This window comes from Mytilus galloprovincialis, chromosome 11 (assembly GCF_965363235.1).
Source record: "Mytilus galloprovincialis chromosome 11, xbMytGall1.hap1.1, whole genome shotgun sequence".
Classification (NCBI taxonomy): domain Eukaryota; kingdom Metazoa; phylum Mollusca; class Bivalvia; order Mytilida; family Mytilidae; genus Mytilus; species Mytilus galloprovincialis.
The window spans coordinates 22,779,159-22,795,879 of NC_134848.1; the positions used below are offsets into that span (position 1 = coordinate 22,779,159).

General features: G+C 31.6%; 1 protein-coding gene across 3 annotated transcripts in view; it reads right to left on the reverse strand.

Moving 5' to 3' along the window:
* Positions 1-14,953, reverse strand: part of LOC143051884 (U4/U6 small nuclear ribonucleoprotein Prp3-like) — a 33,803-nt gene extending 18,850 nt beyond the window's left edge. The window contains exons 1-6 of one of the 3 annotated variants that reach the window (XM_076224877.1): positions 14,886-14,953; positions 9,860-10,011; positions 8,494-8,603; positions 6,297-6,407; positions 2,359-2,445; positions 1,576-1,697 (exon numbers count right to left, since the gene is read on the reverse strand). In XM_076224877.1, the coding sequence (XP_076080992.1) occupies positions 1,576-1,697; positions 2,359-2,445; positions 6,297-6,407; positions 8,494-8,603; positions 9,860-10,011; positions 14,886-14,938 (635 nt within the window). In that variant the 5' untranslated portion in view covers positions 14,939-14,953. Of the gene's footprint in view, positions 1-1,575; positions 1,698-2,358; positions 2,446-6,296; positions 6,408-8,493; positions 8,604-9,859; positions 10,012-14,143; positions 14,176-14,313; positions 14,417-14,885 lie in introns of those variants that run through there. The other 2 variants (XM_076224878.1, XM_076224876.1) reach the window with 2 other exon arrangements.
* Between the last annotated feature and the right edge of the window lie 1,768 nt (positions 14,954-16,721).

A 16,721-nucleotide genomic window follows, 5' to 3' on the forward strand; every position in this document is an offset into this window, starting at 1 on the left:
TATAAATAAAAAGAAATGATTTTTAAAATCTTTAGGTTAGGCACACGAGTTACCCAAGCCACTGTGGATTAATTCATTTTTCTTTAGTTTTCATTTTTGTGGATTTTTGATTACATGCATGGTTTTGCAAATATATGGTACAATCCTATAGAAAACACTTAGTTTGTTGAACATTTGAATTCATGGTTCACACGAAAATAAGTATCCAACAAACAATAATTTAACTTTGGATGTAACGCGTCTTCTGATTGGCTGACGTTATTTTGTTATCAGCCCATAGACATAACTTAGTCATGTGACCGTGACGTCATCAACGTTTTTTCATGGTTTTCTACGGTTTAAGGTGGTACCTAACATAACAGGGAGATAACTCTGTAAAATCAGCTAAACGTTTTAATTACATTGTTTTGTTAAGGGAATATTAAGCTTCTCAATGATCAAACTGCTATATAACCAGTGTAATTTTTCTGATAAAACGGTTGGTTCAAATTTTTTGAAATTCTTATATTTTTGTGAAAGGGTCAAAGTAAATACTTTGTCAAAATTTTAAGAAAATTAAACGAGCCAAATTAATTTTAGTTAAAGTGTTGGGTACCACCTTAAAATGGAATTTAGAATTAAATTATAAGAAATGAATGTAATATTTTTTCTGTCTATTCGAAATAACATAAAAAATGTGGTGCACACTGTTGAATAACGCACGTAGCGTTATTCAGTGCGCACCAAATTTTTTATGTTATTTCTTCATAAACAGAAAAAATATTAGTCATTCCTTAAATAATAAATCCGCAGTATGTAAAAGGACAAAATTTACAAGAACTATCACACTTGATGCAGAGGAAGAGTTATCCTAATCATTTGTCTTTCATGTTTAAACTTCTTGTGTTAAAAGTAAGATAAAACAAATTGACAAAATAACATTACTTTGAAATGGTAAAATTTTACTATTTAGAAATATGCAATAATATCCTTACCAAAAAAAGAGATATTTTGCTACAAGCATGACAAGATGTTTATTTAGAATGTAAATATTTGTAAAATACCCTTCTTAAAAAAAGGCTTCTATTTTATCCAAAATATATGTCAAGATAAGTATTTTAGGTAAATTATACAAAATTTAAACATCCAATTGACATTTCTGCATTAAACCTTTCATATATCAATTTATAAAAAGAAGTTTGAAAGGCTAGTAGAATTTACCATCTTTACAAATTCAAGGCCATATAATATTTTAAACCAACTTATTTTCGCAAGTGATTTATTTTCACGAGCGATTTATTTTCACGACTTTAGCGAATAGAAAAATAACGGGAATATAAGTTGTTGTGAAAATGTAAATCCTTACATAATTACATTGACTAAATTTGAAAATTGTGAAACTAAATCGCCACAAAGTGTACTAGGAAGGACTAAACTCAAAATAAAATATCCGCGAAGGTGATTTGTTTTACAGTAATGTCATATTCTTTTTAAGCATAACTCAATTACTGCCTGTTTTCAAGGATATACATGTACATATACATGCATATATACATTGTAAGGATCTAAGAACTGAGGGCTGATAGAGATACTTACATCCCAGGAACAGCTGTTCCTAGGCCAGATATTTGTTTCTGAATCCTCGACTGTAGTTCCTGTGTTTTCCTAACTTTTTCCATAGCTTCATTCATCAACATTTCATCACGGGACAACTGGGGCTGAAAACAAGAAAAATGTGTACAGTTTCCGTGGAACCCAGCGTCTGCATACTTTTGCTGTTGTCTTTTTTTTTTAGTGTGATAGGGGAATGCACATAATAGATTTACATTAATGAAATGAAATGCTTGAAATGATTGAAAAAAGTTATGCTTGTAAATAATGAATAACAGTATGCAATCAAATCGATAGATTGTCTGGAAGTCGCAGGCTTAACAAAAATGGGGAAAAAATAATCCAAAATTATCTCTAGATTTTTGATTTTAAGACGCTTCTGTCACAGTTTTGTAAAAATCCAGGATGGTTTATGAATCTAATAAATGTTTAAAAATGTTATAAAATGTCCTGTACCAAGTCAGGAACATGGCCATTGTTATATTATAGTTCATTTCTTTGTGTGTTAGTGTTTCAGTAGTGTCGTTGTTCTTCTCTTAATATATTTGATTTGTTTCCCTCAGTTATAGTTTGTAACCCTGTTTTGTTTTTTCTCAATCAATTTATGAATTTCGAACAGCGGCATACTACTGTTGCATTTATTTATAAACTTTAACTGCAGACTGTTATAACAATCAACATTTCAGATACATCTGTTAGAACTCGAACATATGGAATTACTCATAGATCGATTTTTATCAGACACATCTCATTTTGTGAAATACAAACCAATGGTTGTTTAATTGGCATAGTGACTGCTAACTGTGCTTTTCTTTCTTCTATCATCTTTGTGGCATTGGTCATCATCTTCTTTATCTGTTAACAATAGATTGAGAAATATGTGAAATTGTTAACAATAGATTGAGAAATATGTGAAATTGTTAACAATACATTGAGAAATATGTGAAATTGTTAACAATAGATTGAGAAATATGTGAAACTGTTAACAATAGATTGAGAAATATGTGAAATTGTTAACAATAGATTGAGAAATATGTGAAATTGTTAACAATAGATTGAGAAATATGTGAAATTGTTAACAATAGATTGAGAAATATGTGAAATTGTTAACAAAAGATTGAGAAATATGTGAAATTGTTAACAATACATTGAGAAATATATGTGAAATTGTTAACAATAGATTGAGAAATATGTGAAACTGAAATTGTTAACAATAGATTGAGAAATATGTGAAATTGTTAACAATAGATTGAGAAATATGTGAAATTGTTAACAATAGATTGAGAAATATGTGAAATTGTTAACAATAGATTGAGAAATATGTGAAATTGTTAACAATACATTGAGAAATATGTGAAACTGTTAACAATAGATTGAGAAATATGTGAAATTGTTAACAATACATTGAGAAATATGTGAAATTGTTAACAATAGATGGAGAAATATGTGAAATTGTTAACAATAGATTGAGAAATATGTATAACTGTTAACAATAGATTGAGAAATATGTGAAATTGTTAACAATAGATTGAGAAATATGTGAAATTGTTAACAATAGATTGAGAAATATGTGAAATTGTTAACAATAAATTGAGAAATATGTGAAATTGTTAACAATAGATTGAGAAATATGTGAAACTGTTAACAATAGGTTGAGAAATATGTGAAATTGTTAACAATAGATTGAGAAATATGTGAAATTGTTAACAATACATTGAGAAATATGAGACATTGAGAATAGAAATGGGGAATGTATCAAAGAGACAACAACCTGACCATAGAGCAGACAACAGCGGAAGGGTCTTCAATGCAGCAAGAAATTCCTACACAAAGAGGAGTGCTTCAGCTGGCCCTTAAACAAAAATGTATAGTTCAATGATTATGGACGCCAAGTCTATTTTTCTATGTTGTGTTTTGTTTACTGTTGTTTGGCTTTCCGTCCCAGCATATAGTTCAAGGTTTTTTGGGGTTTTTTTTTTTCTTTCCTTTTTCATTCATGTCATACATTTCTTAGATTTAATGAGATGGAAATGAAAGAAGAGCTGAAATAAATTTTTAGATGTTTTACATCAACCGATTGTGATTAGTCCAGGTACAAAAAGATAATATTTACAAATTTCAAAAACATCTCGTCTATAGGTGTATAAATGTGAATTGGCTAAATTTGTAAGATGTAAACATGCAATTTTTCTAAAAGTTGGCCATATTTTTGGACTTGTACTGTACATAAAGCAAACAAAAAATTGACAAAAAAGCAGGTGCAATATTTTTATAGGAGACAAAATATTATAAAGAACAAATAGAGGACATGATAAAAGTCATTGTTTAAATCTATATGTTGACCTTAAATTTATCTGTACTTGGGACATGTTGGATGTTGGTCTTATTGGTAATGATACCACATTTTCTTCAATATCTATTTTGAACCATTAAGGATGTTCGCTACTCTGTTTCAAAATAACAAACTTTTTAAAAGATTGTTACAAATTGATATTATACAAATAAAGGATCCAAATAAGCAGAAAAAAATGAAGAGTCAGTGTGTTTGTTTTCCAGATATAAGCCATTTAGAATTTGGAGGGCAATACTTCTAGATTTTTCATATATTTAACATTGGCACCTTTTTTCTATCAAAAACTACAAAAAGTAGCAAGGATTTTGATAAGATTTTTATGACTTCTGAAACTATATGTAATAAAATTATAAATAAAAAAGTAGGGTTACAGGGGCAAAAGTTTAGAATGGAACTACATGGATAAAAGCAGAGGATTCTGAATATTTTACAAAAATTAAAACTAGAGGCTCTAAAGAGCCTGTGTCGCTCACCTTGGTCTATGTGCATATTAAACAAAGGACACAGATGGATTCATGACAAAATTGTGTTTTGGTGATGGTGATGTGTTTGTAGATCTTACTTTTACTGAACATTCTTGCTACTTACAATTTTCTCTATCTATATAGACTTGGCCCTTTAGATACAGAGGAAAAGATTTTGTAAAAATTTACAAAAAATTACCAAATTAATGAAAATTGTTAAAAATTTACTATAAAGGGCAATAACTCCTTGAGGGGTCAACTAACCATTGTGGTCATGTTGACTTATTATTAGATCTTACTTTGCTGAACATTATTGCTGTTTACAGTTTGTCTCTATCTACAGACTTAGCAATCACTGTTTAAGAATAGAAACTGGCAGACATGAACGAATTACCAATGTATGTGGTAAATATGAAATATTACCTCGACATGAGAGGATATGTTTATATTGTAATACAAATTGTATTGAAAATGAAATGCACTTTCTTCTGGAATGCCATATTTACAATAACCTCAGAAGAGATATCACTGATTATATAAAAAAAATACCCCAGTTTAGATAGTTTAAATATAAATGATCTTTTTTCATGGATCATGATTAATGAAGATAGCAGATTTCTATCTATTTTATGTGCATACCTGGATAAAGGCCTGCAACTAAGAAAATCAGAAAATTAGTTAGATACTCTAAAATATATCAAAATTATCTCCCCTTGACCACTGATCCTTTCTTCATGCATTTGAATTTCAATTATTATTTTATGTTTCTTTAATCACTCTGTAATGTTTATGTCATGTTGTAATTAATGTTATGCTCTTAATGGGCCCTTTAATTTGGAAAATAAAAATATTGTATTGTATTGTATTGTATTGTATAATAGTATTCAAGATAATAACCAAAAAACCAAAAATTTCTTTAAAAATTACCAATTAGGGGGCAGCAACCCAACAACCAGTTGTCTAATTCATCTGAAATTTTCACAGCAGATAGATATTGACTTGATCAACAAATTAACGTTGTCAGATTTGCAAAATTTACTTAAAATTACCAATTCAGGGGCAGTAACCCAACAACCAGTTGTCGGATTCATCTGAAAATTTCAGGGCAGAGAGATCTTGACCTGATAAACAATTTTACTCGTGACAGATTTGCTCTAAATGCTTTGGTTTCAGAGTTATAAGCCAAAATCTACATTTTACCCCTATGTTCTTTTTTTAGCCATGGTGGTCATCTTGATTGGTTGGCTGGGTCACTGCACACATTTGTTAAACTAGATAACCTTATAATGTTTGTGGATAAATTTGGTTAAATTTGACCCAGTAGTTTCAGAGGAGATTTTTGTAAAAAATTACAAAAATTTAACAAAAGTTGGTAAAAAATGACTATAAAGGGCAATAACTCCTTAAGGGGTCAACTGACCATTTTGGTCATGTTGACTTATTTGTAGATCTTACTTTGCTGAATATTATTGCTGATTACAGTTTATCTCTATCTATAATAATATTCAAGATAATAACCAAAAACGGCAAAATTTACTTAAAATTACCAATTCAGGGGCAGTAACCCAACAACCAGTTGTCGGATTCATCTGAAAATTTCAGGGCAGATAGATCTTGACCTGATAAACAATTTTACTCGTGACAGATTTGCTCTAAATGCTTTGGTTTCAGAGTTTAAAGCCAAAATCTACATTTTACCCCTATGTTCTATTTTTAGCCATGGCGGCCATTTTGGTTGTTAGCCAGGTCACCCGACACATTTTTTAAACTAGATACCCCAATGATGATATACCCCGTGGACGCCAAGTGATGAGAAAAGCTCACTTGGCCCCTTTGGGCGAAGTGAGCTTAAAAAAGGGGAGCGAACTTCCTTTAAGTGCCTTTCTTACCTGATCTGTGGTCAGCTGACCAGGACTTGGGTTTATAGCTGCCTCTGGTGTATCATCTACAAACTTTCTTTTTTTCTTTGTTTCTTCTGTGGATGCGGCACTTTCATATTCCTACAAATTATAAGACCATTTAATATGAAACTTCTGAACCAATAGTTATCAAAGGTACCAGGATAATAATTAAGTTGGCCAGAAGCTTGTTTCGTCTACATAAGAGAAAATAGTTATAAAGTGGGCATGATCGATTTTGACCTTACGCGGTAACGAAAATCTTTGTTTTGCTTTATAAATATTCAATGTACATTTGTCAACATTTGAAATTCCTGCTCCCAAATAATTTTTGCATCGATTTTTTCCTATTTATAAAACAACTTTGATATTCTAATAAGAACAATTAACTTGTACATGCGCAAATAGTTGTGAATGTCCACACAAACTTTCAATTTTTGATACAGTTGTCGAGACATTTACATGTTTTACTTGAAAGAAAGCTAATATAGGGCAAAAGTAATAGTTACCAATCATAAACCTACCTGTGATTACTCATTCCTTGAAACTTTTTGGGTAATAAATGAGTATGAAAATAAAGTTTTTGTGTATGGTGTACAACAACTTAACTATGCACTGTACAGAAGGATTTATGTGGTCAGCTAAACGCCGTACACAACGCTTCTTTCAGAATAAAATATCGAAAAATAGCATATGTATTAAAGATTTCAATGCCAATTATTGAAACAGCTATACATATTACACACACACAGTGGCCTTCTATCAGAAAAAAGGTTCCAATGAACATAGAATTATATCGGATGAGACGAGCGCCAACTTCTTTGACAAGTATTTGCACATGTTTTTAGTTATCGTTCTTGTTTTGGGATAATAATGAGACATCTCTAATCATCAAGCTACGACTAAATCATTTCTTAAAACAGCAATTATGTTTAGATTGAAGTACACATTGATATTATGTGAACAAAACAAAAATTTTTGTTACCGTGTAATTATAGGTGAAAATCACTCACGCTCACCTGGTTAGTACCTATATCCGCTGTACGATGATACACGGTGTAGTTGGAACTAAAATCGTCAAAAATTAAAATTCTTAAATCACAATGAACATGATTATGTTACACTTATTTTTTAATGTTTTGATGGTTTTTTTTACCAAGAACACCACTTTTAATTTTTTTTTAAATAATTCAGTTGATTAAGAAATTTATACATCTGATTTGAATTTTGATCATCAAGTTTACATCTAGACTTTTAAAAAATATTTTTACTTTCCAACTTTCATACTTTGAGACTTCAGGTTCAATTTAACTTTTAAGTTTACATCAAATGAACTTTGAACATGATGAGTTTTTGTCATATGAAACTTCAAATTAAAAAAAAAATTAGGTAAATGTTTTTTATTTATCTAAATGGCTAGTTTTTATTATAAAACTTATGTACCGGTACATATACTTTTTTTCAAAGAAAATTCTATAATTTGTCCAAATTTAGAAGAAATTTACTTTTTTTAAATTGCTCGCTACCATCAAACATTTGTCATGTTTTCAGTATGCAGCATGACCTTTCTCATAAAAATCTGGTGATTGCAATATGCAATTGCAAATACAAAACCAAGTGTAAACATCGCTCCGTCATCAAGATAAACTATATCTCAACACTTTCACTAAAATCAATTTGGCTCGTTTAATTTTCATAAAATTTTGTCATAGTATTTACTTTGAGACTTTAACAAAAATAAAAAAAATATTTTTTTTTTGAACCAACCGTTTTTTCCAGAAAAATTACACTGGTTATATAGCAATTTGACAAACACCAATTTTGATCATTGAGAAGCTTAATATTCCTTTTACAACACAACGTAATTAAAACGTTAAGTTGACTTTACAGAGTTATCTCCCTGTAGTGTTAGGTACCACCTTAATGTACCTGTTATACACATGCCTACCTGAATATCCACGCTTCTTTGTAATGCTGATTGTTTACAAATGGGTGACAATTGTTAAACTTTGGCTTCAAAACACGCCCATTAATAAGCTGACATATTTTTACAACAACACTTACCAAATGATATATTTTTTGACGATTTTACAAAATTTTATGCGAAAAAAATGATAAAATCGTGCGACTAAGTTTATGATAAATGTATGAGAGGTAAATATGTTTACATCATTCATACTGAGCTTACCTTTCTCTTTTGTCTTTTTCTACTACTAGCTTTGAATTCGTCCCACACTCTGAACAGTTTATCTGCAAATTTTTCTGATTGGGAGTCGTCCAGAATTTCTGATAATTTCCCTAAAAATAACAACAGAATATTGATGCATATTTATGGATTATTGTTAATTATATCAACGACATTACTCAATGATAATCTGTTTATCGCTATACACCTTATCGCTATTTGTCCGCCATTACTGGATATCACACAGGTTCCCGTAAAACTTTGACGTCAAAATACAAAATATCTGACGCCACAATGGAAAAAGTGATTGTTATATGCGTCAAAAGTTCAAGTGGGCGGGTCAGCCGGGATTACCGATAAGGTGTATTTAAACTAGTAAGACGTTGTCAATTTCTTATCAATTTCATTAGCAACGCCACATGCCCCCTTAGTTTCTAGCGATAGTATTCATATCACTTGACTTCACTGAGAAAGGAAATTATCAGTCAGCAAGATCAAAAAGAAAATTTCATAAAATAGTGATAATATATTTATGTAGTTTATATATTGTTGTGCTTGGTGTACTGTTGTTAGCCTTTTCCCCTGTATACCAGGATGCTAAATGAAATATCTATGGAGACCTGTCTTATGTTTCCTTTGTTTTTTTTCCAATTAGACAATTCTCTGGTCTTTGTCAGTCTTGTATGTTTTTAGTTTGTTTGAACATACATATGTTTTGGATATTCAACGCATATACATGTACTTGTATCTTCATTTTATTTAAAGTTTAAAACTAATAAAAATTGGATAACATTTAATTGCTTTAATTTGTCATGGGGACTCTAAATTAGGAAATTAATTATAGAGCAATAATTTTTTCCCTGTTGGGCTGACCATGGACAAAAATGACGACACCCTAATGAAAACTCTGACAAATACATGAAATTCATGAATAGCTTTGTTTCTTTTTTCATATCCTTTGTCTATACAATTCAATGCTGCGGTAACAAGTCTTTGCTCTTAAAACCTTTAGTTATCTCCCTTTGTTCTTTGATTACCTCCCTTTTGGTTTAATATTACTTACGAATAGCTTTGTCTATACAATTCAATGCTGCAGTGCCAAGACTTAGCTCTGAAAACCGTAAGTTATCTCCCTTTATTCTTTGATTACCCTTAGTTATCTCCCTTTATTCTTTTATTACCTCCATTTTGTTTTAATATTACTTACGAATAGCTTTGTCTCTTTCATATCCTTTGTCTATACAATTCAATGCTGCGGTAACAAGACTTAGCTCTGAAAACCGTAAGTTATCTCCCTTTATTCTTTGATTACCTTTAGTTATGTCCCTTTATTCTTTTATTACCTCCTTTTTGTTTTAATATTACTTACGAATAGCTTTGTCTCTTTCATATCCTTTGTCTATACAATTCAATGCTGCAGTAACAAGACTTGGCTCTGAAAATCCCAGAAATTTGTTGACAGTCCCCTCCAACTGGGATTTCATGTCATCCCATTCTCTACGGGATAAAGACATTTTCTCTCTGCAAAATAACAATCAAAGCACTGTAAGCACTGTAGGCAGTTAACAAAAAACCAAGGCAAATGTAATTATGAGAGACCATAACACTGTGACTTGCTTACCATCCCATTCTCTAGTAAAATTAATTATTGCATTGGTTGTAGTGGATTCTTAAACAGAAATTCTAGACAAAGTAAGATAGCTCCAAATTTAAGGGATACACTAACTTGACTAAGCTGTAATAACAAGGATTAGTTATTACAGGCATGTAACTTATAAAATGAGACACTTGGGAATTACTGGGAAGCCTGTACAGAACCTCATTACATGCTCTGATCATTATTTCTTACAATGAATTAAAATACATAGTGATATATGTCTGACAAATGGCTTTGAAGAGATTAAAAAAGCTGTAATAACACCCTTTAGTTATTACAGGCATATATTTTCTATAATAACATAGGTGAACTGTACATCTTTGGCAAATTATAAACTGTTATATCTTTCCAAAGTTTAGTATGCATAAAAACAATAATAATACCAATAGAACTTGTATACAATTTAACAAAGTAAAGGATGTATATTGCCTCTTTGAAACATGTAACATACATATGTTATCACAGTTTTTTTTATATTTTAGCCCACAATAACGATATATGTATGTTATTTTTCTCTAATAACTTATTTAAGTTAGACCCTTGACTGGATATTACAGGGTTTGACACTAACATTAAAGGATATGTAGTCCAAAGGACTACCAAGAAAATGATTTGGGTAGTCCTGTAGGGCCACCTCTATCACTGTTGAGGGCCGCATCGTGGCCCGAACTAGCTAGGGGGGTTTTGGGGCATGCCCCCCCACCCAAGAAATTTTTAAAAAATAAGATGCAATTTCCTGTCCTCTGAGCACCTCAAAAGCACACAAATGTTCATTTGAGTTTTGAAAATATTTTGGTTTTATTTCTGATAAAATAAAGTTAACATTCAGTGACAGTGAATCAGTTTTATTACTCATAAACTTTTCCCGCCAGAAAATTTTGAAAAATGCGATGCAAAATCCTGCATTCTGAGCCAATTTCTAAGGCCTTGTTTGGAGGAGTTATTTGACCTTTTATTCCAGAATTATTTAGAAAAAGGATAAAAATCAGTCAATGTTTTTAGTTTACATTTGACCTTTTATTCCAGAATTATTTAGAAAAAAAGATAAAGATCAGTCAATGTTTTTAGTTTACATTAATTCTTCAATCAGTTTATAAGACTTTTGTTGAAGTGATACAATGTCTTTGTTTGTGTACTAGAGGTCAACTTCATCACCACTGTTGAAATCCATATTCAGTGGATATGTTGCTGAAACAAAATGCCTTTAATATTATTTTGAATGGCATGCTTATGTTTTTTTTAACAGGAAAGCTTCCAAAAAGATATTGTTATCTTTTTTTTTTTTTAAACTACCTCTACTAGTTTCTTTTTGGGGGAGGGGGGTAATGATTTTTGTTATCCAAATTTGGAAAGTGTTTTTTTTAACTCATCTACGTTTTTATTTTTGACCTTTGCTGTCTTTTCTGCAGTTCACATATATTTTGGTTATCAGACATTTTCATTGAAAATCCCATGTGTTACAAACACTGTGATGATTCTGATCAGAAACCTGGACCTCAAAAGTGCTTTGAAATTCGTAATATCAAATGAAATTTACGTTCTTTACTGTCAATGCCATCACTTTTTGAAAATGTAAACATTATTGGGAGGACTTTTATGCCATTTTTTAGCATTGAAATAGCAAGACCATATACAAATTTCCAGGTGGTCCACAGGACTACTGATTAACCATGTTTTAGTAGTCCTCCTAGATTTTAGGAGGGCACCGGACTACCGTTAGTGTTGAACCCTGTGATCATATTAGATTCATGCACCTTGCAAATGTTATGTTATTTTCTTGACAAGTGTATCAATATTTTGTGCCTTGAATATGTGAGCATATATTAAATCCATAAATTTCGTGAAATGTTCATGAACATGATGAATAGGATGTATAGAATGTTTTGATCAATGCACTATATTTTGTGTATCAAAAAAGGTAGTGATAAGGCTTTGAACATTCAGATATCAAGTCAGTCCCATATGGTTTTGATTGTCTCAAACAAAAATATGATCAACTGGTGCCTTTTTACAGATGTTAAAAAGCAAATATCTTCTAGTCACAAATCCTATACACTTGCTCTCTAGAATGACACCAGGTCAACTGAGGCAGATCATTCATACAATCAAAATTGGAACCTCATATTTGATGTAGGCCATCCCTAAGTCATGTGTGACAGGATTTCTTCCCTTGGTATGTAAGATAGATACTGAACCATCAGTGTGCCAGCTAGGATAATTTCAAAAGGGCAGGGTGCCAATCCTGAAAAAGGGCATTTAACTTGTGATATGATTATATGAAAAGGGCATGTTTTAATAAAGATATTAATCAAACATTGTGTTTATTTCTTGAAATCACTAGTTATACAAGAACTACATCATTCATTGTCATTAGCCCATCTATAACTCTATCTTTCTACTTTTTAGGCTGAAAAACTTGTCAAGCAGCTTGTCACATAAGTTTTTAAATCATTGCTTAAGCTTTATATGCAGCATGTTTTGAAAGGTGTCCTGCTTCATTCTGTTGCTATGGTCTGACTCTGACACACATTGCCTTACCAGTTTGACCTTTCTACCTATTCTGTGCTTAATGCTCAGTAAAAGCACAATGTTAGCATAATATAGCATTGAAAATTTGTATTGAAAATAAAGAAAACAGAGAAAGATGACCAAGGCACCTTACCAACACTGCTACATGTACTAAGACCCTCTTTAACTTTTCCCATAACTCAAAATACCTAATCATATATGACAAAGAAGTATGTAGACATATTTTAGAATATGTTAAGTGGGTTACTCAATGCAAGGAAAAAATCAGATTGAGTTATCTTTCTTTATTCTGGTGTTCTCCTTCTTTGGAAGATTATAAACAGTATGTAGAAGATTTAAATATGATCAACAATATTGCGGCCAATTTTGTTATTTTCGTATTAAAAATGAGGGCAGTCAATGACAAATACATATGTACGTCTGAATTTGCTATTTATTTCACAGAGAACAAGTAAAACGATGTCTTCCACGAGTTGTTTTTGGTTTTCAACTTTCTGGCATTTAATAATAAGATAATTGCTGACTGTCTGATTCTATTTGAATGAATTAATGTTAATGATCAGTAATGACCCATCCTATAAACGGATAATCCTATAACAACAGATTATGACACCACCTGTAACTGTTGATTAGCTTGGGGTCGTAAACAAAGTTATAAACTTTACGCCCGGTAAAATTTAGTAATTAGCAGATCATATCAATACAAACAAAATAATATACAATCCATCTTCAAAAAAGGAAGGGCGCCCTGGAAACTGTAAAAAGGGCACAGAGCGGCACTTGGGAAAGGGTGGGCGACGCACTCTCTGAAAATGGCTAAGCTCGAACACTGACCATGTTAACCAGACATAAGCGGCTGAGCTAGAGAAGGACTTCATTAGTTCAGTTGGACGAGTTGGTATACATGTCTTGTAATATAGAGGTCCTGGGTTCGAGTCCTGGAGGAGATAATTTTATATCATGCTCTACAATTTGGCGGCATTTTCCTTTGATATATATTTTTTTTCTCTTTGACATTTACAATTTTTGCCAAATCTCACGCATCTGCTTCGTGAAAACTCGACAGTCCTGTTACATTGGCGCCAAACAATAAAATCACTGTTAAAAGAAGAACCTAGCCAGGGAAGTTATATATAAATGAAGATATCTTCATCTTCTTTAGCTCAGTCCGTAAATGCATTGTCTTGTAACACAGAGTCCCAATGAAGACAAAGATGATTTTGTATTCTAAGGAGAATCACGATCTCTGGTTACACTAGTGAAAATAATTATGACGTCTTGAAAGGCTATTATATTTTTTTTCTTTGACGCCTAAGACATCATAATTATTTGGGCTATCATGACTATGGTTACACATAAAAGTATTATCTGATTGTATTTTAAATAAGAGTGATTTTTCACAATAAGATGAAATTTTTAAATAAATGATGGTTTTACTCTTAAATAAAAGTAAAATAACAAATTTACAGCACAGATGTAGTCATGTACAGAACTGCAACTCCAACTTCAAGGAAAACTTTTTGCTGTGGTTTTCGTTTTACAAATATTAGCATTTGAGTAGTTATTTATTTATATAGACTTCGATACAGGTAAAATCATAATTTCAACCTGAATGATGCACTGACATGTTTACTTACAGTATTTTATCTTTTTTAACAGTATTTTTGGAAATAAAGATCGTGTTATTGTCGAAATGCTAGCCGATCTAACTTGAAACGACTACGTTGATTGGTTGATTGATATATTTCGACCAATTGAAATAACATTCACAATAACAAACTATATAATAAATTAAAAAAACACGGAAAAGGTAAGTTCCGGGATTTCCGCTAATTAATAAGGATAATGTCTTTCAAAAAGAAAATTAATGAAAAAAGTAATTTTATGAATATGAGAAATTCATTTTTTTTTATTTTGTTAAGCGTATAGAAAATTAATATCCATAAGCGGATCCATAGGTGGAAAAGGGGAAAGGGAGGGGATAAAAAGGGGGACACCCCGTTTTGAGGGAATAATTTGGTTGACTATAATATTGGGAATAATTTGGTTGACTTTATTGGGAATAATTTGGTTGACTATATTGGAAATCACTGAAGAATGACTGAAGTGGACCCCTTAGGTCAGTCACTTGGCCTCCCATATAAAAAGGGATGGATCCGCCACTGATATTAACAAAACTTAAGGGAAAAGAGAAACAACTTTAACATACATGTGTGACGGGATTGCTTCCCTTAGAACATTTGGTAGATACTTAGTCAGCATAAGCGGTTGAGCTAAGGAAGTACTTCTTTAGCTCAGTCGGTATACGCGCTTCCTTGTAACACAGGGGTCCCAGGTTCGAGTCCTGGTGGAGACAAGCAATTAAAAATCGTGCTCTCCGGTTACACATGTTAATAAATTTGGCAAGATACATTTTAATCAACATGATCAATGACAAAGAGAAGACGTTTAATAAAAAAAAAAACCTGATCTATATGCTCAATGTCATTAAAACATACATATTCATTTTGCACATCGGCACAACTGATTTTTTAAAAACTTTTACATGATATTATAAAAAAAAAAGATGTGGTAGGATTGCCAATGAGACAACTCTCTACAAGCCTGAGACCAAAATGACACAGAAATTAACAACTATAGGAAACCGTAAGGCACATTTATATCTAAAATCATTAAAAATCGATTATTGGTGTTTAATCGATTTGTTTGAGAGTACCGTGGCCACGAATTAGTTTTTGTTGGATAGACGGTGACTTGCATAATGAACATTTTAATCTCTAATTTTCTTTATTAGAAACCGAATAAAGTTTGACACCTGAATTCCGGGAAAATAGCATTAATAATCCCCGAGTCCCTTATTAAGGATGATCTCCAATTACCGCTAAAATAGAAGACTATGCGGTATGGGCTTTGCTCATCGTTGAAGGCCGTACGATGACTAATAGTTGTTAATGTCTGTGTCATTTTGGTCTATTGTGGACAGTAAACTGGTCCGCCGTTCTATCTATAGCTTCGCTCCGCGTCGCCAGGTAAACTAAATTTGCGACAGTAAAACTACCGATGGACGTCCTTAAAGCTTCAAATACAATACAGTTATCTCTTAATTATATACCACATCTTCTTTTTTATAAGACTAAGCCCCAATGATTGTCCATTACAATACCACCATCATAAAGTTGATTACTAATTTTGTCCACGCCGGTACCACAATCTATCTATGTATATGTGGGTCATACCACGTAACATATAATAAATAAAAATCTTTAAATAACGAATTCGAAAGTAACACATATAACAATGACATGTTAATCTTCCATGAGGCCTTCAAAAACTAATAATACAAAAAACAAGAATGTGTCCAAAGTACACGGATGCCCCACTCGCACTATTCTTTTCCATGTTCCATGCATGGACCGTGAAATTTGGTAATTATCTAATTTGGCATTAAAATTAGAAAGATCATATCATAAGCAACAAGTGTACAAAGTTTCAAGTTGATTGGACTTCAGCTTCATCAAAAACTACCTTGACCAAAAACTTTAACCTGAAACTCCCACTTTCATTTTCTATGTTCAGTGGACCGTGAAATTGGGGTCAAAAGTCTAATTTGGCTTAAAAATTAGAAAGATCATCTCATAAGCAACAAGTGTACTAAGTTTCAAGTTGATTGGACTCACGGGGGGGGGGGGGGGGTAACTTCAATATTTTTTTGGTAGGGGTGTGCCATTTTTGCCTTAAAAAACGTACCCATTTTAATATAACATTCACTGAAATTCAGTACCTATAGTTATATCAATATTTAAGAAAGAATGACCTATACTTATATACAATATTTAAAATATGACCCATGCTTATATATAAGCACTTACTCATCATCACTCATAATTCATAAATATACCAGCTATCCTTAAGTTTTTATATATGAATTGACATCGTTTGGTGCACATATATTTTATCGTTATATATACGCATGGATTCTCAATAGCATATTTATATATGATATGTAGATCATACCCCAAATCAATATACAGTTATCAAACGTAAA